Source organism: Pogona vitticeps, chromosome 2 (assembly GCF_051106095.1).
Source record: "Pogona vitticeps strain Pit_001003342236 chromosome 2, PviZW2.1, whole genome shotgun sequence".
Lineage (NCBI taxonomy): Eukaryota > Metazoa > Chordata > Lepidosauria > Squamata > Agamidae > Pogona > Pogona vitticeps.
Genome location: NC_135784.1, coordinates 8,709,612 through 8,736,795, shown reverse-complemented (window position 1 = coordinate 8,736,795; position 27,184 = coordinate 8,709,612). Strand labels below are relative to the sequence as shown.

General features: G+C 44.8%; 1 protein-coding gene across 3 annotated transcripts; it reads right to left on the bottom strand.

Annotated features, from left to right (window-relative positions):
• Positions 1 to 114: 114 nt before the first annotated feature.
• Positions 115 to 25,607, bottom strand: LOC140703817 (uncharacterized). 3 transcript variants are annotated; one of them, XM_072987757.2, is made up of 3 exons: positions 24,690 to 25,607; positions 22,447 to 22,543; positions 115 to 5,853 (listed from the first exon to the last, which is right to left on the bottom strand). In XM_072987757.2, exon 3 carries the CDS (start codon positions 5,551 to 5,553, stop codon positions 4,324 to 4,326), a length of 1,230 nt encoding a protein of 409 aa, XP_072843858.2. In that variant the 5' UTR covers positions 5,554 to 5,853; positions 22,447 to 22,543; positions 24,690 to 25,607; the 3' UTR covers positions 115 to 4,323. The 3 variants fall into 3 exon arrangements, with proteins under 3 accessions (XP_072843858.2, XP_078244021.1, XP_078244022.1); XM_078387895.1 differs by lacking the exon at positions 24,690 to 25,607 and adding an exon at positions 24,244 to 24,656; XM_078387896.1 differs by lacking the exon at positions 24,690 to 25,607 and adding an exon at positions 23,329 to 23,567.
• Positions 25,608 to 27,184: the final 1,577 nt, after the last annotated feature.

Here is a 27,184-nt window from a genome sequence, read left to right as displayed (position 1 = left end):
TGTGTTACTGAGACAACTAAAAGAACTATTGTACCAAAACATAATTCAAACAACAATCCTGATGAATTAAATGCCCACACAAAGAACATAAACCTAAGTAACCACCGTTGTCCATATATATATAAGTTTTAATTCTTTACATTCCTGCAATGTTCCATAAACACAAGTTGTTGTTATATACTACAAAAGTCTTATAGCTATGAAGAAAACTGTAGGTACAAATACTTAAAAATACATTCTTCCAACTCATGAAAAGCTACCACTGTGATTTCCATCCAAAGGTCTTAGAACTATGAGAAGTTGCAGACAAAAGTATGTTCAAATACAAAACACAGAGGCAGGAATTAAATCATATAAAAATAAAGGAGCTTAGAGCCCAAAGGGGTACATGGAAACTAAAGACAGAGAATAAATTTCTAAGATACTAGCATATAGTATAGAAACAAAGAATACTGTATATATAAAAATCTAATTACACACAAAGGAAAATAATACTTTTCTAAGTGCTCACCTAGCCATCTGCCAGTCTATGGAGATGTGTGCTTTGCCAGCCCCATTTCATTAACTCCATGGGCTCCAGCTCAGCTTCTTGGCTCAGAACAGCTTTTATTAGTGGTGCAGCATCACAAACTATTGGATAGCTCAGTGGTTGAGGCATCTGGATGCGAGCCAGGGATTGGGAGTTTGATTCCCCCTTGGTGCCTGCTTGACAGGAACTGGACTTGATAATCCACAAGTTCCTTCCAGCTCTGCAGTTCAAAGATGATGATAATAACACCTTCTCCTTGTCTTTCCCTTTACATTCTCAAAGGGTTGAGTTATAGTCTCTAGTCCTTTGGGCCTTGCTTGACAACTTGGGATCCCAGTTAACTTTACTGGAGCTCCTCAGAGTTAAGTTCTCAGAAAGTAGGAGGGAGAGGGGAGCTTTGCTCCAGAATGCACCTCTTTTAGGTTTGTAGACACCAAGCTCTGCAATTCATTTCTTCCTGTTTGGTTGACATGCCTGCCGTTACTTGCCTCTCTAGAATCATGGCAGTGTCTGGGTAGGTTCAAACACACAGCAGGAATCTCTAGTGGCTGACTCCTATCATGAATAAATCAAGAGGGCAAGAGGAAACAGTTTTCCTAATCTCTTCATCTTCCTTTACATTTTTCCAGGCATCATCTTTTTCTGACGTGAGTAATGACCCCCCCGCCTTTTCACTCCTGCCCATTTTTTGTTGACCCATCCTCCCCTAGTTGTTCCTCATCAGCTGCTCTTTCTCCTTTACCGGTGTGGGCTCTTTCCTGCCAACGTGATACTGGGAAACCTACTCTCATTGCAGCCCAATACCCATGTCCTGGGGCCAGAAAGCTAGCTAGGGATCCACATTTGCTCTCCCTCACAGGATGAAAATTCATATTTTCTGTATCTTTTTGTGTTGTTTTGTTATTTTCTTCCTTTACTTATGTCTTTGTCTCAGTTAAATGATATCAATGTTGGTGGCTTCTGGTGCACAGCATAACATGGAGCATTGTTAATTTGAATGTTGCATTCACACACGTGTGTGTGTTTGTGTACATCTCTGTGTGTGTGCGCATCCTATCTCAGCATAGGACCTCCACAAATCTGTAAACAATCTCTCCTCCAGGAACTACAAGTTCTAGGAAATTCTATTATCCCTAAATTTTCTGTACAGTGGTGCCTCGCTTAGCGACATTAATTTGTTCCGCAAAAATTGCTGCAGAACGAAAATGTCGCTATGTGATATTTAAAAGCCCATAGAAACGCATTGAAACCCCTTCAATGCATTCCTATGGGCTTAAAACTCACCGTTGAGCGAAGATCCTCCATAGCGCCACCATTTTCGGTGCCTCTAAAGCAAGCAATCTGTCCCAAAAAACAGCGGGCGGCCATGTTTTTTTCCAACAGCCATTTTGAAACTGCCAATCAGTTGTGCGAAAATGGGGGCTTTGCCATGATTGCAGGGAAGCGAAAATACCCCATAGAGAACATCACAACACGATCGCTTTTGCAATCGTAAAAACAGCATCGCTAAGCAATTTCGTCGCTAAACAGAGTGATCGCTAAGTGAGGCACCACTGTACTTTCAAGGGTCTTTATGGCAGGCTACTACTATACTGATAAGAAGTTTATTAGAGCTAAAATTATATAGAATCTGGAAACATAACTCTGTACATTTGATGCACAAGAACAGTGGTTCTTAACCTTTGTTACTCAGGTGTTTTTGAACTGCAACTCCCAGCAGAAACCCCAGCCAGCAGAGCTGATGGTGAAGGCGTCTGGGAGTTGCAGTCCAAAACCATCTGAGTAAAAAAGGTTAAGAACCAGTGCGCTAGGATATTATTATTGAAACACTAGACCACTGTGAACTCAAAATATAATACACTATAAGACTTACAAACTCTGCTTCACGTACCCCATTGTAAGAGAAACAAGTTCATTATAAGTTAAACAAATTCATTATAAAATGAACACATTAAACTATTCTTGATGATAGCCACATCAAATCTTCTTAAAACTGTTTAATCTATTTCTTCCCAAATTTTCCAACCTTTTCTTTCTCAAGTAGTTCCAAACTACCTAAACACCTTTGAAGTTGAGTTGATTCTCCCGCTGAATTCAAAGGGTGAGGCAATGTTCCTTCTTCATCACTGTTTTGTGCTCCTTACATTTCTTCATCCTACGTAGTAGATGACTCTAGTGGTTGATCATCCAGTGGGCCTCATGCTGGTTCTCATTTTTGTTCATTCACCAAGCCCCCTTTGTGGTAGCAGAGATCAGCATGCACCTGGACAGACATTCTGTAGTACCACAGGTTGTCCAGGTTTCTGACTACTTCCATGAACATTTCTTTCCTATAGAAGTTAGCAAGGTGTACCACAATATCTCTTGAAGCCATTTTTCTGCTACACTTCAAACCCAATGTATACAGCATCTCAGTCTTCAGCCACACAAGCCTCAGTGCCACAGTATCAATCCACTGTAAAATGTCACCTCTAAGCTTCACCTGGTCTTCAGCATAACCCTCCAGGAAACTGTGTAGCTTAACATTTTTTCTTCATCCTCTGTCCTCTAGATCAGCCATTCTCAGTGGGGAAGCATATGGCCCAAGGAGGGCATTGGCACATTTGAAGGCAGCCATATTGTGGAAACAATTATTCACACGTGATCTTAAAAGGTTAGTTATGCAACTTATACAATCCTGTTTCAGCCTATATTTTTTCATATTATATTTATAGCCATGGCCAACAAAAAACTGTTAGGAAAGGTGGCTTTAAATCAATTGTTGTTTAGTTGTTAAGTCGTGTCCAGCTCTTCATGACCCCATGGACCAGAGCAGGCCAGGCCCTCCTGTCTTTTGGAGTTTGGTCAAATTCATGTTGGTAGCTTCAATGAACCAGTAGTTCTGAACTATTCAATCTGCTCTGATGGAATTTTCATGGAGAGATAACTAAATATAAATTGCCACCCCTTAATTAGCTTTGGCAAGAAGCAGCATTTCTTCTTCCAAAACATAATGGTTGCTCATTGTTTCAAGCCATTTCAAAAGGCAATCTCTTTAATTCTTTATCAAGGACTAAGTTTGAAATGTTGTGTCAATAAAGGGTTAGAGTATAGTTAAAAGTACATTTAAGAGTACAGCATGGAAATAGTTTACTATAGTAATTGCTATATATATATATATAGCAATTACTAACTATATATATTTAGGTGTACCAAAACAATTAGCCAGCTTTACAGCTTCATGGTGGGAGTATAAAAGCAAATAATTGGTTATCAAAAATTTTAGAGAGGAGAGGTTAAGGGGGACGCCAAAACAAAAGTTCTTCACAAGCTATAGTCTACCACCTATAAAGAGAGAGTCTTTCAAATAAGGAAGAGGGAGAGACAAAATTACAGGAGGAACTGAAGCAGAAAAAAAGCAGCTCTCTATTTATTTATTATTTATTTATTTATTTAATTTATATCCCGCCTATCTAGTCGTGGTGGACTACTCTAGTAGATTAAGAATTTTGTTTCCCCTGAAAGTAGAAAGTGACCATGACATCACAGTTATTCTACCAAATGTCTACTCAAACCCCATTCATCAAATGAGATTTTCTCTAATGTTCTTCCTTTGATGTCAAATACACTTTCTATATTCCATATAATCATTAGCACTTTGCATATACAAGAACAAAAGTTACTCCTTTGATGTTTAATAATGTTTCCACTAGTACTGTATCTCTTACTGCATTCCATTTAGCTTGACTGAATCCGCCCCTTCATGCTCCTTCATGATCTCAATGAAGCATTTTCTGCATTCAGTGCCAGTGCATTTATAGGGTTCCTCCCCAATGAGTTCTTTGATGTCTGCTTAAGTGACTGCTTTGGCTAAACCTCTCTCCACATTCCATGCATTGATAGGGTTTCTCCCCAGTGTGAGTTCTTTGATGGGAACTAAGGTTGCCGCTCTGACTGAAGCTCTTTCCACATTCCTTGCATTCATAGGGTTTCTCCCCTGTGTGAGTTCGTTGATGTGAATTCAGGCTACTGCTATGACTGAAGCTCTTTCCACATTCCATACATTTATAGGGTTTCTCCCCAGTGTGAGTTCGTTGATGTGAACTAAGGCTACTGCTGTCACTAAAGCTCTTTCCACATTCCAAGCATATATATGGTTTCTCCCCAGTGTGAGTTCTTTGATGTGAATTAAGGTGACTGCTCTGAAAAAAGTTCTTTCCACATTCCATGCATTTAAATGGTTTCTCCCCGGTGTGAATTCTTTGATGTGAACTAAGGTTACTGCTTTCACTGAAGCTCTTTCCACATTCCATGCATTTATATGGTGTATTCCCTGTGTGAGTTCTTCGATGTGAACTAAGACTACTGCTATGACTGAAGCTCTTTCCACATACCATACATTTATATGGTTTCTCCCCTGTGTGAGTTATCTGATGTAAAGTAAGTTTACTGCTGTCAACAAAGCTCTTTCCACATTCTATGCATATATATGGTTTCTCTCCTGTGTGAGTTCTTTGATGTCTACTGAGGTGACTGGTTTGGCTGAAGCTCTCTCCACATTCCATGCATTTATATGGTTTTTCCCCAGTGTGAGTCCTTTGATGTGAATTAAGGCTACTTCTGTGACTGAAGCTCTTCCCACATATCACACATTTATACTTTTTCTCCCCTGTGTGAGTTCTTTGATGTGTGCTGAGATTACTGCTTTGACTGAAGCTCTTTCCACATCCCATGCATTTATATGGTTTCTCCCCAGTGTGAGTTCTTTGATGGGAACTAAGGCTACTGTACTCACTGAAGCTTTTCCCACATTCCATGCATTTATATGGTTTCTCCCCACTGTGAGTTCTTTGATGTGTAGTAAGGCGACTGCTGTAACTGAAGGTCTTTCCACATTGTATACATTTATATGGTTTCTCTGCTGCGTGTGTTTTTTTATGTGAACTAAGATGACTGCTTTGGCTGAAGGTCTCCCCACACTGCAGGCATTTATACTGTTTCTCCCCTCTCAGGGGATTTTCATGTGAAATAGAATTATTATTCATACTTAAGCTCTTTCCAAATTCTCGGCTTTGATTTCGTTTCTCCTGCGGCCGAACTCTGCTGTTTGTCCAAATCTAAGGCACATTTAAACGTATTTCTGCCAGTCGAACACGTTCTCCGTCCTTTTTCTTGATGGTGTTTCCAATAGGCCAGGAGTTTGCAAACGTAAGGTCCCTGAAAACCTTGAGATGTATTTTTTCTTCTTCAGGATGTCTTTTTTTTTCTTCTCCTGTTTCACGCTTGGTCCTTTTCTGTAGCAGAAAAAGTGGCTCTGAATAATTCTGATTGTCCCATAATGTGACCTGATGGAGAAGAAAAGAGAAGATGGAGGAGTGCAGCACAAAAGTGAATCTCATTGGGGTTCAAGCCAAGGTATTCGCTTTGTCTTCAACTCTCATGAGAAAGGGAGAACCCCATAGCTGCAACAAGACCGGCAAAAGGAGAACAGAAATATCTCTGTGGCTCAATTCCCATTTTTCTGCAGAAAGGCAGTCATGTCAGGAAGCATAAAACTGATTTGGAAAATCATAAAATAGCTCTTGTTTTCTGATTTCCTTAGCGTCTAGACACAATGTTCTAAATTGTATGCTGTGCATGCAGGAGAAAAATTAAGCCGTTTGATGTTAGCACCAGTTTTGACAGTTATGTAAAGAAAACTATAGCGATGTAACGTCATAAAATATATTAAAATGGTTCAGTTACTCAGAAGAGAGTTTTTGTGCTGGGATCATTCTACAGTCAACCCTCGACTTAAGAACAGCTCTAGATATGAACATTTCAACTTACAAACCGCTCTACTAGGGAAAAAATGGACTCGACTTGTGAACTTTTTTCGAGTTACAAACAGGAAAAAAAACACCAGGGGAAGGGAGGGAACTTGTCTTTCCCCCGCTCCCACCCTCACCCACCCCTGCACCAAGCGCCACTTTCAGAAGCCTCCCAGGGGCAGGGGAAAAGCACCATTTTTACAGTATTTCAAGCTTTTCCCTGCCTTCCCGGCAGCCATGTTGTGCTCTTCTCTGCTCCCCCCCTCCCTGCCTCTCAGCGGATCAGCACTGGGTCTCAGAGGCTTACCCAGGCTTGCTCAGCAGGTTAAAAAAGCACCTAGGAAGCCTCTGAAAGCAGTGCATTGCCACGGAGAGGGAGTGGGGGGGCAGACACCCCCCACCCCACCCCACAGCAATGCGCCACTTTCAGAAGGTTCCCCAGGTGCTTTTGCATTGCCTTTTTACCTGCTCAGCAAGCCCCTGGAGGCTTCTGAAAGTGGCACTTTGCTGTGGGGGTAGGGGCAGGGGATCCTGCGCCCCACCGCCACTCCCCCCCATGGCAAAGCGCCGCTTTCAGAGGCTTCCTCAGGTGCTTTTGCACTGCCTTTTAACCTGCTGAGCAAGCCCGGGGAAGCCTCTGAGATGAGACCCAGTGCAGATTAGCTGAGAGACGGGGAGAGGGGGGGTGGGAGCGGAGAAGAGCACAAAATGGCTGGTACCAAGGCACTGTGAGGAGCCAGTCTCACTTACCAGTACCTGGTAAGTGTACCAGTACCTGGTAAGTGTACCAGTACCTGGTAAGTGACTTTGTTTTAATTTCCCCCCCATAGGAATGCATTAATTAAATTTCAATGCATTCCTATGGGAAATCTAGCTTCGACTTACGAACTTTTCAACTTACGAACTGACTTCCACAGACGGATTAGGTTCGTAAGTCGAGGGTTGACTGTATGGGGAACAGACTCTCACAAAATTCTTAGTAATTTATGTCTACATAATAAGTGCTAAATAAAATGGAATATATTCCTTTGATTTGATAATCTGGTGCAAATACTTAATTCTGACTATTACAGTTTCTATGTAAATGAAAGGTAGATTAACTTTAACATATTAAGTCACAATTATAGTAGATCCATTTAAATCAATGGTACTTACAGAGTAGTGTAATCATCAAATCCCTATTGATTCAATGGGTCTATTCTGGTGCGAATTACTACTCTAAGCAATATAACCAAGCTTGTCTGGGTCCATTTGCTCAGGCCTTGACAGGCTCTCCTTTGCCCGAGTCTCCTCCATAAGCTGTCATGGTTTCTTCACAACTCTCCTTCTCTTCCCCTGATGCCTGCACAGCCTGATCAATGACTTTCCCTGAAAGGTATGTATTTATCTCAATTGTATCAGGTCAGTTTCTCTTAGGCCACAACCAACGCAAAGCACCTGGACCTGGGAGAATACTTTCCCTTGGAGACTGGTTGTCTGAGAGTAGGTTTTCAGTAGATTGTTTTGCTTTGTTGCCTTTTTGTTTACTGTTTTTAGTGTGATATTTATTCAATTCTTTGAGTTCTTTTTATGAAGAAAGGAGTGGTAAAAAGATTTTAAATTAATTAATAATAACAAAATTCTACTTTGCTCATTATTCAAATGTTTTGGCAACATTTATTTATATTTATTTAGAAGATTTGTTTTAGCCGCACAATTACCAATGGTTTCCAAGTGGCATAAAACAATATTAAAACTTTAAAACCATTAAAAATAGGCAATATTATAATAGCATCCTATTTTAAAAACAGTCATTAAAACATTAATATTAATAAAACCTGCTGCTCAGAGAGATCTTTGCCTGGCCAGGCAGATCTTTATAGGGAGGGTGTTCCAAAGCTGGGGGGGCAACATCCTACAAGGCCCTATTTCAACATGCCACCCCCCTCACCTCTTTCCGGGATGGCACCTTCAGAAGGGCCTCCTGGCCTGATTTTAGAGGACGGGGAGGCTCATATAGAAGAAGGCTGTCCTTTAGGTTATTTACTCCTCAGTGGAGTTTTTTAATGGATTGCTGTGCATTGTTGCTTTTAAATGTGCTTTTTGGTATTGATATTATTTGTTTTTAAGATAACATTTGTTTAATTATTTTTAAGTACAGTGGTGCCTCGCTTAACGAGCGCACCGTATAACGACGAAATCGCATAGCGATGAGGTTTTTCCGATCGCTAATGTGATCGCTTACCGATGGCCCCAATGGGCAAAAATCACATCGCGTTTTGGTTACCGATCTTCGCATTGCGACACCCGACAATCAGCTGTTCAGTGGCTCCAAAATGACTGCCGCGCGACCCAAATTGGCCGCCACAACCATTTTCGCACCCTGCCCTCACTTACCGAGGGCGCAAAAATGGTGTCACAATGAGGAAACATCGCATAATGGTGAGTAAAGAAGCCATTGGAACGCATTAAACTAAGTTTAATGCGTTCCAATGGCTTTTTCCGTCCCGTTTAGCGATGTTTCGTCATAGCGAAGGTTAATCCAGAACGGATTAACCTCACTATGTGGGGCACCACTGTATTTGTACAGCAGCCAGCCCAAAGTCACCAGCATCAGTCTGTAACACAAATAGTTGATCAAAATCAGGGGCTGTCAGAACAGGTGCTTCAATTAATTTGGCCTTAAGAGAATGAAAAACTTCTTAGCCAACATCAGCCCATTTCATATTAATAAAAAGCAAAGGATACTGCTTATATACTGCCCCTTAAAGAATTCTCTTTACACTTCAATTTACACTTCAATTAAGCATTTGTAAATGATTTGTCGTCACTCCAGCTGACACTTTGAAGCCTTGAAAGCCTGCCTTCTTCACACACAGCAACAGTTGTGCAGCCAACTGAAAATCCTAGCTGTACACAGCTAGGTTATCCATATAAACGGAACCAAATGGAAGTCCTGCCAACAAATTATTCATTAATTTCTGGAAGGTAGCTGGAGCATTTCTTAGCCTAAAAGGTTGCACTTTGAATTGGACAAGTCTCATATGCAGATAAAAAGATAAAAATGTGCTTTTGATAAAAGATTTTTCTTTCTCTAATGACGATTGCCAATAACCTTTAGTTAAATCAAATATAGAAATCTACATGTCAAAAGATGATCCATCTGGGCATAGGATCTGGATCTGGTTGATCTGATTCAATTTATGGTAATCAACACAAAATCTCACTTCTTCCTGAATATTTCCTTCCTGAACAGTTTTCTTTCAGTACTATAAAAGTGGGCAAGCATCAGCGGGAAACTAGAATGCTCAATAACAGTCTTTTCCAAAATAGCTTTCATTTCCTGCCCAGAAAGTTCAACATGCTTGCTCATGGTATAGTGGCTCATCTCCTGTCAGAACTAAATGCTTAGTCAGGTAGATTTTCGGGAGAAAAGTGACTGATAATGCTGAACCAGCTCAAAGAATTTCACTTGCTCAGAATTGTTTAAATCAGGACATGTACAGTTCATCAATTTCTCCCACCTCCTGGAATTCAGCTAACACATCCACCTCCTCCTTTGACCCCTGAGACATGCAAGCAAAAATCCCATTAAACCTTGCCATAGGTTTCAAGCTATTGGCAGGATAGATTTTGGATCTAATTCCAGTACCAGTCCTTTCAGTCCCACACCTGGCAGCGTTAACTTTTTTACTTGGTGGCAGATCTTCCAAAATGATCTGGATCTTGATCTTTCTCATGGGATTCAATAACAGAACCTGGTTTCCCACTTCAAACTCTAAGTCATTTGGCTTTAGTGTCATAATGAGACTTATTGCACCGAGCATTTTCCAAACTCTCTCTTGCCATCTCCTTGAGTTTTTGGAAAAGTTCGATCATAAACTAGAGAAAAGAGACAGAACTCTGAGCAATTTTGCCCTCCCAATCTGCTGTAAAAAGGCTTGAGATGGTCTTCAGATGCCTTCCAAAGACTAGTTCATTTGGAGACAATCCTCACAATTTCTCCAGAAGCACATCTCTATAAGCAACCAAAAAAGTTAACATTTGGTCCTACTGACAGCCATAATGTATTTTGATTGTTTTATCTTTTTATTGTATTTTAATTGTATTTTAATTGTTGTAAGCCACTCAGAGACCTTTGGGTAGAGTGGGCGGCATACAAGTTAAATAAATAAATAATAAATAAATAAATATTCTACCACATAAGCCTTGATCTTTTTTGCAGAGTTTTTGTCTCCTCTCAGCTAAATGATTAGATGCCTGATGATAAGCCAAAGAAAGGTGAATGCTCCAACCCAGCAAGTTCATACACCTTGGCCATCAATCAGAAGATGAAATTACTACCTCTGTCTGAGAACAGAACCTGTGGGAACCTGATACAGCAAGTCAATTCCATAAAAGCCTTAGCTCCTTGGGTGGCCGTGATGCTAGATAACGCAAGAGCATTAGCATAATGAGTGACATGGTCTATGAAAGTGAGAAAAAATCTCTTCCTGCTTCTGGTGGGCACATCAATGTGTCCTAGGATATTAACCCCTAACCTGTCAAAAGGCTTACTCACAGTCTGCAAAAAGCTCTTGGGCTTTTCCTTGGGATATTCCGTAAACTAACACACATTGCATGGGCTGCAACAGCAGGCCAATGCAAACCATCAGTAATACTGGCCAGTGTTTTAGTAATTCCCAAATGTCTGGCCGTCCTGTGCCAGTTTTAAAATTTCTTCCCTGTAGAAAGGAGGAAAAATATCTCCCTCCTCTCAAGAAATGCTCTGTACAGCAATCCATCTTGCTAAGAGAAACACGCAGTCTGTCTCTGAATTAAACAAGTGGGAGGTTGATCTGTTTTCTCTTGGCACTGCACTAGAGGAAAGGACCCACCTTCTGAGCCTCTTTAAATCCATAACAGAGAATTCGAGGCATTCTCAGTTTTCAGGAGGATGTAGGCCAATCTCTGGCTCCTCAGGGCTCTCTGTTAACACAATATACAATCTGTTCAGGCCTCCTGTTGGTCGCAGTAATGCCCCAAGACGAAGAGTGAGTTCTAGGCAGTTCACACTGAATGACACTCCAAAGAGTTTCCCTCCTTTCTTGTGGGAAAGTGTATAGATCAATCCTTGATTTCTGGCAACAATTTATGGCAGTGCCATTGGGAACTGACATCCTTTTAGCACACCTCTCGACAGGATCCACCACCTGAAAATTCTCACAGGTTGCAGCTACTCTCACGGCTGTCGTGTCTTTGCTCCTGATGCAAAAAGAAGCCTCAGTGCTTTTGTCACCTCTCTGTGTTGGGGCTGACACATTTATAACTGGCTACAAAAACGGATACCTTTGCCCTCTCTCTCAATTCACAGAGACAGCTCGCTCTTAACTCTTTTCACTGTGGCTTCTTCCACTCTTGGGCTGTTGAAATAGATCTCTTCGCTGGAGGAGCTTCCCCCTCAGCACTCTGGTTCTCAATCTTCTGAAGCAAGTTCAGGGGACTCCACTCCAGATTCTTGCAGGTCCACACCTCAGGTAATCGGTCTGATCAGTTTAAGCTTACACTGAGCAGCAGGGCAGATAGCTTTGGATAATTTCATATAAGATGTCCGAAGATGCGACATTCAAAACATTTTAAAGACACTGAACACCAGGCTTAGGTATAGATCTCGCACTAATGATTCCAAGCATTTAAAACAGTTTTTGAACCTTTTAAGACACACTTAAATTTGCAAAAATGGACATCGCAAAACCATTGAAATGCATTGAATAGGCTTCAATGCATTCCAATGGAGGAAACATTGTATCGTTTAACGATGTTCCTATGGGTTTTTTCACTTAAGGACGGCAATCCGTGCCTATTGGAACGGAGTAACCGTTTTTCAATGCATCTCTATGGGAAAACACGTTCCATTTAACGATGTTTTCCCATAGCGATGTTTTTTTGGAACCAATTAACATTGTTAAGCGAGGCACCACTGTATAGAAGATGGATGGGTGTACTCTCACCTCTGCCTGTCTCTTCTCTAGCTACTGTGATATTCCACCATCTCCAGCTTTATAAATATTTGGCAAGTCTGACTTAATAATCTTGGAGTGACAGAGCTGGAAGGGGCCCTCTGAATCATCAAATCTAGCTCCTTTCAAGCTTGCCCAGTGGGGGATTCAAATTTCCAACCTCTGGCTCCGCAGCCAGAGACCTAAGTCACTGAGCTATCTAGCAGTGCATACCGCCACCTGGCAACTCTCCCTTCCACTGCCCAGTCCTCGAATCAATAAAGATGTGAAATATGTAGAGGTCTTTACTGCTAAAACCTCCAATAAATTATTCAGATAAGCAGAAGACGTGGTATTGGCCCACTCAAAAGGGAGGATGGGACATTCTGCTTGAGAGTCTCTTACAAAGCTTCTCAAGTCCACCATAGGTCCAGATGGACAAAGGACTGTTAGACCTGACCATCATTGAAAAACTAGACCAGTGGTTCTCCAACTCTGGATCCCCAGACATTCTTGGACTGCAATTCCCAGAAGACTTCACCACCAACTGTGTCAGCAAAGGTTTCTGGGAATCACAGCCCAAGAACATCTGTGGGAGCCACTGATCTAGACAATGTACACACCACCACTTCCTGAGCTTTCTCTGTTTGGTAAAGAGGGAAAGGTGCCACGTTGGCGGCCTCCTCTAGACCTCTTATATTGCCATATTTGTTTCTCATGGGCTCTGACAAACGTAGATTTCAATAAACAATGGGTCTAAGTAGAATGGGCCAGCCACAGTTCGCCCAAGAGCTTGTTCCAAAGGGCCGAGGCCACAATCGAGAAGGGCCGAGGCCACAATCGAGAAGGGCCACCTTGCTCTGACAAGTAACAGATGCCCCAGGGAGAGACAGGCTGTAAACCAACTCTGGAGATTGGGAATATCAAAAACCCACAAAGTAGTCAAAACATTTGAATGCAAGGCATTTTCCTTAGAACTATCTGTCTATCTTAGACCCGTTGATCTGTCTGAATAACACAGTTGTAAAATTTTATTATTTTAATTTTAAGTTTTTTTTAAAAGACATATACAGTAGAACCCCTGTATCCATGGGGGGATCAGTTCCAAGCCCCCCCCCATAGATGCTGAAAACTGTGGATTATAGGGAATGCTATATATAGCATTAGGGGACGTGGTGGTGCTGTGGGTTAAACCGCAGAAGCCTCTGTGCTGCAAGTTTAGAAGACCTGCCATTCTAAGATCGAATCCATGCAACAGAGTGAGCTCCCGTTGCTTGCCCCAGCTCGTACCAGCCTAGGAGTTTGAAAGCATGTAAATACAAGTAGATAAATAGGTACCACCTCAGTGGGAAGGCAACGGCGTTCCGTGTCTAGTCGCGCTGGCCACGTGACCACGGAAACGGTCTTTGGACAAACACTGGCTCTCTGGCTTGGAAACGGAGATGAGCACCGCGCTCTAGAGTCAGACACAACTGGACTAAATGTCAAGGGGAAACTTACCTATAGTATGGGCTCTGGCTCCATTTAGTGGCCAGTTCTGATCATATGTAAATATAGGTCTGTAGTGAACCCTATCTATTGCATCATCTCTGGCTCCCTCTATTGCCAGTCCTGAGAACTACACCAATAGAATTATGTATTTCTGAGATTTTCCTTTTAATATTTTTCAGACCCTGGATAAGTATATCAAGGGATACTGATCACGTAGATACAAGGAGCCCCGGCTCTCAAGTCTGAGTCCAAGTCTGGTGGCCCAAGTCCAAGACTTTGGGTCCGAGTCCCAAGTCTCAAGTCTGAGTTGCAAGTCATTTGCCCCACCCACCTCTGGCTTGGGACTCAGGACTTCAGCCTCCCACCCCCTCATCCCTACCCCCTGCCACCACTGGGCCACCTGCTGCTGTAAGTCACCCTGGGGATGGTCTACGGCAGGCTAGAGCATCCTCTGGATGACTTACAGGAAGAGGCAGGACCCTGGACCTACCCTCTGACTACAGTGGGCTAGAGTGGCATCATAGAAGCGGTGGCCGGTAGGGCTGGCAGAGGGTGGAGGGCCACAGGGACTTGACAACGTGATTCTGTCGAATGGGTCCGAGTCAGAAGTCAGGTCATGAACAGCTACAGAAACCAACACCTCATGTTGAAGTTGCGAGTCCCCGCCCTTCCTTCTGTGTGTTCCAAAGTACAGTGGTGCCTTGCTAGACGATGATAATCCGTTCCACTGAAATCACTGTTTAGCGAAATCATTGTCTAGCGAAAAGCATTTCCCCATTGGAATGCATTGAAATCTGTTTAATGCGTTCCAATGGGGAAGAATCATGGTTGTCTAGCGAAGATCGGCGATAGGAAAGCCGCTTTGCAAACCACCGATCAGCTGTTAAAATCGCTGTCTTGCAAAGCTTAGGTCCCGAAAACACCTGTTTGCGAGCGCGGAGGGAGCTGTCAAAATCGTTGTCTAGCGATAATCGGTTTGCGAAGCAGGGACCAAACACTGTCCAGCGAAATTCCCCCATAGGAATCCCTGTTTTCCAAATTGCTATAGCGATTGCAAAAAGCCAATGTCTAGCAAAAAAAACCTGTCCTGCGGGGTAACTGTCTAGCAAGGCACCACTGAAGGTTTAAAGCTTCCAAAACAATAACAATGAAGTAAAGCAATTCCACAGAGAAAGCAAAGCAAAACTCATTCCAAGACTCTGGCAGTTAAGGGTCAGGCACACAGAAAATAATAAAAGCTAACTATCTAGATTCATACGTACTAACCAGAGCACGTGCACAGTTCAGCAGAATAACAGGCATAGATTACCTGGTGAAAGATGAAGCAAAGCTAAGCATAAGCTGAAGCTGCCGGAATGATCAATTCCTCTGCCTCTCCTTATATCCCATCGCCCCCTCTCTGAATGGGTCAACCCGCCATGCCAATCAGATTGTGTTCTCTCCTAAACTTTCAAAATGATCATCTCTGCAAAGATTGCTACCCAGAGAAGCCAGCTGTCACTAATTTCAATACAGTACAATGAGAAAAGATGTTCTCAAAGGCTTTCATGGACTGGATCCAATGTTGATGTGGGTTTTTTTGGCTGTTTTGGTTATGATTCTCATAACCTTCTTTCAGCCATCAAGATTGGTGATGAGACCATGTGCAGACATAGCCAATTTCTTGAACTAGGATCTGCTCCCCGACCCATGAGGCTAATTTCAGCTACCAAGCACTGCTTTTCAGTCTCCAGGGAACAAATTAACCCTCTCCTTGCTCCTTGTTTCATGACACACAATCTGGACAAATGTGACCCACAGCTTCCCTTTCAGAAGCCATGGGTCACATCTCAAACAAATGTGCACGCTAGCTAGATTAGGCATCCTTCAGTCTCGAGAGACTATAGTATTGTTCTCTGTATGGAGGACTTGGAACAGCGTCTGGTGGGGCTGAGAAGGCCAATTTGAGAGTGACAATCCCTTCCTCACTGAGGAGAAATCCAATCTGTCCCCTGTCCAGCTCCCTGATTTTGCTGCTTTTGGGACTGCCTCTTTGCCTCGGCCTGCTGGACAAGGGTCTCTTCAAATTGGGAGAGGCCGTGATGCACTGCCTGCCTCCAGGCTGAAGGCTCAGATGTCAGGGTTTCCCATCTGTTGAGATCCATTCCTAAGGCTTCAGATCCCGCTTGCAGATATCCTTGTATCGCACCTGTGGTCTCCCTCTGGGCGCTTTCCCTGCACTAATTCTCCATACTTTTGGAATCTGAACGTCAGCCATTCTGATGACAGGTATAAAATCCAAACATACATAAGCACATAAAACTTAACTCTAAAACCTATTACTAATAAAGTAAAACTACCTCTAAAACCCGTATCTCCGAGAGATTTCTTTGGAGGCTTAACAGACCTGGAAGCTAACTATTCTAACAAGCCATCGCAACAAACCCAGTGAAGACTGTAATACACTTAACTGGATCAGAATACAAAAATATTTTTTTAACCTCCTGTTGAGTTGCTGTATGGGGGTTTTAGGTCTTCTTGGGAACTTTTAGCCTTATTTGTTTGTATGTCATATTATTATAAAGTTCTATTTTCTCTTACAGTGTTGTATTTTATATTATAAAGTGTTTTGCTTACGGACCTCTTCCTTTTGGTTTGTTTGGGTAAATTTTAGTTGAAGGTTATTGTTTTTAGCCTTCCCCCCCCCTAAACTGTAGAGGGGTGGCCAGTTCTGATGGAGGTCAGAGGGGAGACCCATACGACAGCAAGTCGCCATGCCATCCCGGTGCTTAGGCATAGGGGAGATCCATTGTACAGAGGGAACAGTGGCCGGGTCGGGAAAGCTCCCTCTCCATCCTTGATTCTGAGCTCTAGCTTTCCCTCCACCTGACATGTGAAAAGTAACCAGCTCAGCCTTCCCTCCGCTCTGATCCTCTTGCTGTTTTAGGTCCAGTCGTTTCAAAACAAGTCTCAGTTGAGCTTAGATATAATTGTGGGCAAATGGCTCTGACTCGGCTCATAGAACAGAGGCTGGGATGAGCAGCAAAGCGGGCAGTTGCTCTTTCCGAGTTAGTCCATCAAGATCGACAAGAGGGATGGGCAGAGGGTGTCACTATGGTCCACATAGACTCCGCCAAGCTTTACAGAGTCTCAGTCATGACTTGCGCTGGGCTAGAGCACCTGTCCTGTGGACCATGAGGGTAGGACAGGTACAGTGTACTGCTCTTCCCGTGACCCAGTACCCTTCTTTCTGGGGCTGGCGGGACTTCGTCTCGGCAGTGATGTTGAGGTCTTCCAAGATGGTATGCCTGGGTGACATCAACATCTGTGTGAAGGTGGACCCCGTGGAGACACCTCAAGAGCTCATGGATCCCATGACATCCATGGGCCTATCCCAATACAGTTGTGCCCCGCTTAATGATTGCCTCACTTAACGAGGAAATCGCTTTACGATGATTTTTTGCGATCACAATTACAATCGCAAAACGATGTTTTAAATAGGGGAATTTTGCCTAGAGATGATTGGTTCCCTGCTTCGGGAACCGATTTTCGCTTTACGATTATCAGCAAACAGCTGATTGTCGGGTTTCAAAATGGCCACCAGCTAAGAAAATGGCCACCCGCTGTTTTCTAGGATGGATTCCCCAGTTTACAGGCACAGAAAATGGCCGCCACATGGAGGATCTTCGCGGGACGAGCAGATATTAAGCCCACTGGAATGCATTAACCAGGTTTTAATGTGTTTCAATGGGTTTTTTAATTTCGTTTGACAATGTTTTCGCTCTACAGCGATTTCGCTGTAACGAATTAACATCGTCAAGCGAGGCACCACTGTACGTGAATGGTCAGTCCTACACATGTGGTGGGTCATAGTCTGCACCTGACATTCACAGCTGGCCAGGGTGAGGATGAGCTGGAGGTTTCTGGATTTAATAACTTCCACCTTGTCACGGTCAGACCGTGATCTGCTACTGTTTGGACTTGAAAGGGGTGGTTCCCCCTCAACCCGGAGGAGGGACAACGCAATATTTCAGCTACGTTGGTGTGAGGCTGCGCAGCACTGGATTGGAGTCACGCACCTTCAATTGGTGTCGCCACTCATATGGATACAGCTGCAGCCAGAACTTTGCACGTGTGCGGTTCGGCTTCCACTTGGTGCTGGTGGAAAATTAAGAGCTGGGTTGGGCCTCAGGCTACTGGACCCGAGAGGGTTGCAGGATGTCTGGGGAGGGGATTCCGAGTGACCCGGTTAGCATTCCTGTTGGAAGCCAAAGTGGCCAGATGATCTATCTTGGCTGCTTGGGTGGCTCACAGCAGGTTGAATAAAAGGTGAATAAACTCAGCCTGTAGGTGGGTTCTAATGCTGGGAAATCATATAGCGGCACCAACCCATGTATTAAAGGAATTAGTAGAGCTCATTAAGGTGTCAAGTATTTCAGTTAATTTTAATCTAATAATCCGAGAGCTGGGTGGGACCCTATTGATCATCGAGTCCACTCTAGGAATTCTGCTCCCAACTGCCAGCAACTCAGCCAGAGACCTGAACCACAGATCTAGCCCACGGCACACAGCATCAACTTGCCAGCTGCTTGCTCTCTTCCTGTCCAACCCACTTCAGACATGAAAAAAATTTGAAAAGTTATATACTTTTCACTCTTCAGCCCTATTGCGACAGTTCAGAGGATGGTCTCCGCCTGCTTTGCTCCGCTTCCTTCTGTTCTCCCACTAAAAATATGGGACACTGTTACACATTTGTCAGGGAAATAGGGAAGTGTTTCGCTTTCTTGACCCTGCCTAAATTATGTTTCTGAGACCCTCTAACAAAGTTTATCAGATTTACCATGAGCTCAGATGGAGAAAGGACGGCTACATCGGACCATGACTGATAAACTGCTGCTCACCTAGACCGCTCCTTCCCAACCTTGGGTCTCTAGATGATCTTGGACTACGGCTCCCAGAAATCTTTGCCTGCACAGCTAGAGGTGAAGGCGCCTGGGAGTTGTAGTCCAAGAACATCTGAGGACCCAAGGTCCTAGATAATTGGTTCCCAACCTTGGGTCTCTAGACGATCTTGGACTACGGTTCCCAGAAATCCTCGCCTGCACAGCTAGAGGTGAAGGCGCCTGGGAGTTGTAGTCCAAGAATATCTGAGGATCCAAGGTTCTAGACCAGTGGTTCCCAACCTTGGGTCTCTAGATGATCTTGGACTACGGCTCCCAGAAAATCTCGCGACCACAGCTAGAGGTGAAGGTGCCTGGGAGTTGTAGTCCAAGAACATCTGAGGACCCAAGGTCCCAGACAAGTGGTTCCCAACCTTGGGTCTCTAGACGATCTTGGACTATGGCTCCCAGAAATCCTCGCCTGCACAGCTAGAGGTGAAGGTGCCTGGGAGTTGTAGGAGGACCCAAAGTTCTAGACCAGTGGTTCCCAACTTTGGATTGCTAGATGATCTTGGACTACAGCTCCCAGAAATCCTCGCCTGCACAGTTAGAGGTGAAGGCGCCTGGGAGTTGTAGTCCAAGAACATCTGAGGACCCAGGGTCCTAGATCAGTGGTTCCCAACCTTGGGTCTCTAGACGATCTTGGACTACGGCTCCCAGAAATCCTCGCCTACACAGCTAGAGGTGAAGGCGCCTGGGAGTTGTAGTCCAAGAACATCTGAGGACCCAAGGTCCTAGACCAGTGGTTCCCAACCTTGGGTCTCTAGACGATCTTGGACTACGGCTCCCAGAAATCCTCGCCTGCACAGCTAGAGGTGAAGGCGTCTGGGAGTTGTAGTCCAAGAACATCTGAGGACCCAAGGTCCTAGATCAGTGGTTCCCAACCTTGGGTCTCTAGACGATCTTGGACTACGGCTCCCAGAAATCCTCGCCTGCACAGTAGAGGTGAAGGCGCCTGGGAGTTGTAGTCCAAGAACACCTGAGGACCCAAAGTTCTAGAGCAGTGGTTCCCAACCTTGAGTCTCTAGACGATCTTGGACTACGGCTCCCAGAAATCCTCGCCTGCACAGCTAGAGGTGAAGGCGCCTGGGAGTTGTAGTCCAAGAACATCTGAGGACCCAAGGTCCCAGACAAGTGGTTCCCAACCTTGGGTCTCTAGACGATCTTGGACTACGGCTCCCAGAAATCCTCGCCTACACAGCTAGAGGTGAAGGCGCCTGGGAGTTGTAGGAGGACCCAAAGTTCTAGACCAGTGGTTCCCAACTTTGGATTGCTAGACGATCTTGGACTACAGCTCCCAGAAATCCTCGCCTGCACAGCTAGAGGTGAAGGCGCCTGGGAGTTGTAGTCCAAGAACATCTGAGGACCCAAGGTCCCAGACAAGTGGTTCCCAACCTTGGGTCTCTAGACGATCTTGGACTACGGCTCCCAGAAATCCTCGCCTACACAGCTAGAGGTGAAGGCGCCTGGGAGTTGTAGGAGGACCCAAAGTTCTAGACCAGTGGTTCCCAACTTTGGATTGCTAGACGATCTTGGACTACAGCTCCCAGAAATCCTCGCCTGCACAGTTAGAGGTGAAGGTGCCTGGGAGTTGTAGTCCAAGAACATCTGAGGACCCAGGGTCCTAGATCAGTGGTTCCCAACCTTGGGTCTCTAGACGATCTTGGACTACGGCTCCCAGAAATCCTCGCCTACACAGCTAGAGGTGAAGGTGCCTGGGAGTTGTAGTCCAAGAACATCTGAGGACCCAAGGTCCCAGACAAGTGGTTCCCAACCTTGGGTCTCTAGACGATCTTGGACTACGGTTCCCAGAAATCCTCGCCTGCACAGCTAGAGGTGAAGGTGCCTGGGAGTTGTAGGAGGACCCAAAGTTCTAGACCAGTGGTTCCCAACTTTGGATTGCTAGACGATCTTGGACTACAGCTCCCAGAAATCCTCGCCTGCACAGTTAGAGGTGAAGGCGCCTGGGAGTTGTAGTCCAAGAACATCTGAGGACCCAGGGTCCTAGATCAGTGGTTCCCAACCTTGGGTCTCTAGACGATCTTGGACTACGGCTCCCAGAAATCCTCGCCTACACAGCTAGAGGTGAAGGCGCCTGGGAGTTGTAGTCCAAGAACATCTGAGGACCCAAGGTCCTAGACCAGTGGTTCCCAACCTTGGGTCTCTAGACGATCTTGGACTACGGCTCCCAGAAATCCTCGCCTGCACAGCTAGAGGTGAAGGCGTCTGGGAGTTGTAGTCCAAGAACATCTGAGGACCCAAGGTCCTAGATCAGTGGTTCCCAACCTTGGGTCTCTAGACGATCTTGGACTACGGCTCCCAGAAATCCTCGCCTGCACAGTAGAGGTGAAGGCGCCTGGGAGTTGTAGTCCAAGAACACCTGAGGACCCAAAGTTCTAGAGCAGTGGTTCCCAACCTTGAGTCTCTAGACGATCTTGGACTACGGCTCCCAGAAATCCTCGCCTGCACAGCTAGAGGTGAAGGCGCCTGGGAGTTGTAGTCCAAGAACATCTGAGGACCCAAGGTCCCAGACAAGTGGTTCCCAACCTTGGGTCTCTAGACGATCTTGGACTACGGCTCCCAGAAATCCTCGCCTACACAGCTAGAGGTGAAGGCGCCTGGGAGTTGTAGGAGGACCCAAAGTTCTAGACCAGTGGTTCCCAACTTTGGATTGCTAGACGATCTTGGACTACAGCTCCCAGAAATCCTCGCCTGCACAGTTAGAGGTGAAGGTGCCTGGGAGTTGTAGTCCAAGAACATCTGAGGACCCAGGGTCCTAGATCAGTGGTTCCCAACCTTGGGTCTCTAGACGATCTTGGACTACGGCTCCCAGAAATCCTCGCCTACACAGCTAGAGGTGAAGGCGCCTGGGAGTTGTAGTCCCAGAACATCTGAAGACCCAAGGTTGGGAACCACTGCTCTAGACAACATACACAACACCATGTTGAGCTCTCTCTGTCTGGTATAGAAGGAAGGATGCCGACATCCCCAGGGCATTTGACATCAGGAACAGAGAATATGGCAATTTGACACTTGAACCAGTGAAGTTCTCAGCTACAAATTCCTCCAACTCACCTTCTTTGCTGAAGGAACTATGGACTAAGTGACTAGTTTCATCATTTACGTTGACATTTAATGCAACAGGAAGGATTATTGGGCAATCCATAATCAAGTCTCCTGGGTGATCATTGCAATCACTTTATAAAAGGCACAATGCAAATCTATTTTATAAACCTTTTATAAGCTACTCGTTAGCACGAAATGTCTTTGCTAAATTCTGGAGGTCTCTTCAAGGGGTTTCAGCTACATTTGGACACAGCGAAACCGCGCAGATGGCACTACAAAATTAACCAAGAAACTTCAGGCAGAAAAAGGAATAAACTCCCCCCCCCAAAAAAATATTTATTGAGGAGTAGAAAAAGCTTTGTATCAGAATCTGGTACAAACATTTTCGGGGATTATGTTGAAAGATTAGCACGATAATCCTATATTCTGACACTATCACTTTGATGGAGTGGGAAGAGCGAATAAGCAATGATAACTACTTTTGAATTGTAGGTGTTAGGAAATATATTTTTTTAATAATATAAAGCAAAAATCTCTGGCCCAAGCAATGAGTAGCGGAAGAAAATTACTTTTAAAAACTACATTCTGAACTTTGAGTGACATCCTTAGGCCACTTCTTCCAACGGAGGCATCCGGGTAAGGAAATCAACCATTATCCTTCACAGTCAATGGCCAGGAGGCAAAGGGATCCTTACCTGGAGAGGCCTCGTTCTCAGAGGTTTCCAGCAGGATCTCCTCACGAAGAGATCTCGAGCCTTGATCCAGAAGATCCCTCCTCTCTGTTGGCACAATCTGTGTGGGGCAAAAACGAACGCACCTCGCTAAATGGATGAATGGAGAAGAGGGCCTCCCACACTCTCTGGAAGTCACTTAATAGACTTAGAAGTGAAGTAGGGAGATCAAATAATAATCAAGTAAAATGGGGCTATTTGGATGCAGGACAACTTTTCTGTGACTGCAAAGAAATTCAATCCATGCAGCCGTCATGTGCATGCACGTCACGCTCCCCCAACCTGATGTTACTGAAGAGGCCTTTTCTGGAAAAAACAGTCAAACCATCATAACATTTCAATTTGTTTTAATTAAAATGTTACACTTTTTTACTGTGATGTTACACATTTTTATGAAATGTTACACATATTTAATTGAAATGTTCACATACACCCCTAATCTTAAATTGTGCAAAGCTCTGATACAAAACGCCATCTGCACTGGAACTGTTGCATTCCAAATGGAAACGTCACACCTGCTGTCTGCTCCTAAAGATCTTCCCTTCTGATCTTTGAAACAGACTGAATGACTTTTGGGAAAACACTGCTCACCAATCTTAGCAAAAATAATAATACGAGAAAAGTCAGAGAGAAATCCCCCAAATATATGTACGTGCGTGCTCTGTTTACTCCTTCCCTAAATCAACTGGCATTTTTCCTAAAAACCATGATTACGTATCTTTAAAAGGCTTACTTCTCATTCATCAGCTCCTCTTTCTTAGACGAGACATTACAGAAGAGCAGCAAAATCCGCCTCAGGCTGACCATTACAAGGACTGGCCATCCAGGGAGAAACTGGGAACCCACCCAAGTTGGCGTTTCTTCCTTCCACTTTTCCAGGCAATTTCCAAAGGAAGCCAGCAGGCTAGGGAGAAGAGAGCTTATCCCTTTAAAACCCTATGGCTGCACTTTTAGACGTATTCATTATTAGCGTGTGGCAACCCTATGCCAGTTGGTCTAAGCTTCAGGTGTATCCCTAGCCCTATTTTTACAGCGAGGGACTTTGTTTTCATAATAACAAGAACCATATTCTGGAACGGGACCCTTTGAATCCTGGGGTCCAAGCAGGCAGCAGCGGGGGGGGGGGGGGAATTGAACCTCGGCTGCCAGAGCCCTCAACTCCTGAGCTCTCTGGCAGTTCAGGTCTCTCCTTCCCCGAGAGGAATTTAGTTGTAATTTTTATGATTTTATATATTTTTATACTGTTTTGTTTTATTTTGTAAGCCGCCCCGAGTAGACATGGTCTAGAGGGGCGGGGTAAAAATCAAATAAATAAATAAATAAATAAGACCTGGATTCAACCTGTTCTGAGTCTAGTAGAGGAGGAGTCGGTGCCAAGTGTTTTTAATTTTTTTTAAGGGTTCTTGTTGCTGCTCTCAATGTTTCAGTTTTTATTGCTGTTTTCTAGTGCACGGGTTGCAACCCAATCCGAGTTGTGCCGGGACATGAATGGGAGCAGGATGCATCATGAACGCATGCATGAATGGATGCATAGATGAATGGATGCATGAATGAATGCATGCATGCATGAATTGATGCATGGATGAATGAATGGATGAATGAATGTCACCAATTTAGTATTTGGCACCGAAGGGGTCTTTTTCCTTCACACATCCCCCCCCCCCGGCACTTCGGGCTAATGGCCACTCTTATTTTACCCAAGAAAACTTAGGGCTTCCATCATCCTTTCTCCACCCACAAGGCCGCCCTGGTACCACTCACCTAGGTGAAGTGCTCTTAGTCTTCTCTTTGCTCACCCACCAGAGCAGCCCGTGGATTTGCACGGGGACCGCCCCCCTCCTGCCTCCAGGGGCAAAACCTGGACCCCCACCCACCCATCTCTTCCCCGACTCCAGCCGCCCATTACTCCGTAGTAGGAGACCCAGGGAAAAGGGGGGGGGAGGTCTTCTTTGCAAGGCCTCCGTGCAATGCAAACCGATTTGCAACCCAGAGGGTGCAGAGACCACCCACCCCCACCTCCACCCCCGGTTCCCTTTCTGGTTCTTGCTACCCTCCCGTTCCCATCTCTCTCTCTTTCTCTGCCCACCCCGCCCCATGGCAGGGACGCTCGCCTACCTCACCCCACCAGCCAAGCCGTCCCCCCTCCACTTCCACGGCCCTTCCCATCCAGCCCCACCACCCGCCCAGCGCCCCTTCCCGCCACTCACCCGCTTCCCAGGAGGCTCTGGTGGGTGGGAAGGGAAAAGAGGACGGACCGCGGAGGAGAGAGCGCAAGCCTCGTCTTTCCTGGCGGGGACTGTCTAGGAATGCCGCTGCCTGCCTGTCTCCCTTTCCCAGGGGCTCTCTAGGAAGGCCTCTCATCCTTGCCACTTCCTCCTTCCTTCCTGGGAGGGCCCTCTAGGAAGGACGCTGCCCCACCTTCTCTCTCTTCCGCTGCGTGAGGACCCTCTAGGAAGGACGATGCCGTTCTTTGCCTCCTCCTTTTCTATCGTTCCTGCGGGGACGCTCTAGGAAGGACGGCGCTACCGTGGGGGTGGATGGCTTTTCTGAATCCATATGAAGGCTGTTCATTCGTTCTTAAGACGCTTTCTAAAGCCAGCTTGGGGCTGAGAGCCACTTCCAGAGATAAAATGTCAAAAAATATATATTGTCATTCAATGATATTTTATGATTTTTGTAAGCCACCCCAAGTAGACGCTGTCTAGGGTGGTGGGGTATAAATCAAATGAATAAATAAAATAAATAAATAAATAAAAATTGAAGAAGGATCATAGGGAAGCCATAGAGAGTCTCCCTTCCACAGCTGACTTCCAATAGGCATATCCCCCCTTTTTTCTCCTCCCCATTGAAGCCTCCATCCCCTACTTGGCTCATTTTTAGATCTCTGTTTTGGCTCATTTAAATTTTCACAACTGGTGGTTGAAACCGTGAGAGTTAGCAAAAGGTTCTCAATTTCACGACGTTGATCCAATTTCTCTTGCTGCTTTTCACTTGGACAGTCAAAAAAGCAAATCGAAAGCCGTCCCATCTGGATTGGCTTCCTTAATACAATCATGTAGTCCCAGATTTCATAAAAGTTGGAAAGGGGGCCTCTGAGGCCACCCAATCCAACCCCTCCATCCCCAACCCCCAGCTCAAAGCAGGAATCTGAATCAAAGCCGATCTGCCCGGGGATGATTTCCGTGTCTCTTGAAAGCCTCCAGGGTTGAAGCGCTCGCCGCCTCCTCTTGAGGTCGTTGGGTCTCCGTTGTCGTACTGCTCTAACCGTTAGGAAGTTTTTTCCCCCTGAGATTCATCCGAAGTCTGGCACCAAGAGTGTTCCCTGGCTGAATCACTGATGATAATCACTGGTTATGATTGTGATGTTTTTATTGTTATTTAATGATATGATTTTGTAAGCCGCCCCGAGTAGACACTGTCTAGGGGGGCAGGGTATGAATGAATGAATGAATGAATGAATGAATGAATGAATGAATGAATGAATGAATGAATGAATGAATGAATGAATGATGCCTGGTCTCCTCACGTGTCCAGAAACCGGGGAAGGCCACGGTTGTGGCAGCTTCGGTGATATCGCATGGGTGGCCAGCCAACCCCCTTTTTTTCCTTTTGAAATTTCTTTTGAAATTTTTCATCACCGCTATGGGATGTGTGTGAATTGTTTGGATTTTAGGGAAAGTGGAAGTGGAGGTTCAGGCTGGCAGTACTGGGTGGAACTCAAGGGCAGACTACCTTCTTTCTTTTTTTAAGGATGTATTATTTATTTGTTTCCTTTTTTACACTGAAGAGGACTCAAGATGATTTACAGCAATTTTTTAAAAAGTACATTGTGCTTCAGCAGATGCTGCTTCCTTCTTTCCTTGTCTCTCCCTCAACAAAAAAAAAAAGTCTGGCTGCTCACCCTCCTTCCGCAGTCTCTCCCCCCCCCCCACAATAAAAACCACACCTCCTCTTCAAAGGCTTCATAGAATCAAGGTCCATCTCCCAGCTGAAAGCAAGAATCCAAGTCAAAGCAGTTAATCATCATACCGCTCTAAAAGAAGTTTTTCCTGAGATTCAGCCTAAATTTGACTTTGTTTCCAGATCCCTGATCATCTTTGTTGCCTTCTGCTGAAAGTGTTCCAATTTGGTGGCATACTTCTTAAATGGGATGACTAGAACTAGACACAGTACTCTGTTGTTTAGTTGTGAAGTCGTGCCCGACTCTTCGTGACCCCAAGGACCAGAGCACGCCAGACCTTCCTATCTTCCACTGCCTCCCGGACTCGAGTCAAATTCATGTTGGTAGCTTCGATGACACTGTCCAACCATCTCATCCTCTGCCGTCCCCTTTTCCTCTTGCCCTCACACTTTCCCAACATCAGGGTATTTTCCAGGGAGTCTTCTCTTTTCATGAGATGGCCAAAGTATTGGAGCCTCAGCTTCAGGATCTGTCCTTCCAGTGAGCACTCAGGGTTGATTTTGTTTAGAATGAATAGATTTGTTCTCCTTGCTGTCCAGGGGACTCTCAAGAGTCTCCTCCAGCACTAGTGTTGAATGGAGGGGAACTAATACCTCACAGGATTTGGAGAGTATACATGCATTTTAAAATATCATTTGCCTTTTTTTGCAGCCACATTGCACTGTTGGCTGTCTAAAGATAGTGCATCAATGGCATCTATGGCCTACAAAACTACATAGAATTAATAAAGATATATCTGAT

Bases quoted from the DNA above. Each gene is read 5' to 3' on its own strand.
- LOC140703817 (XM_072987757.2), bottom strand. From the start codon at position 5,553: ATGAATAATAATTCTATTTCACATGAAAATCCCCTGAGAGGGGAGAAA.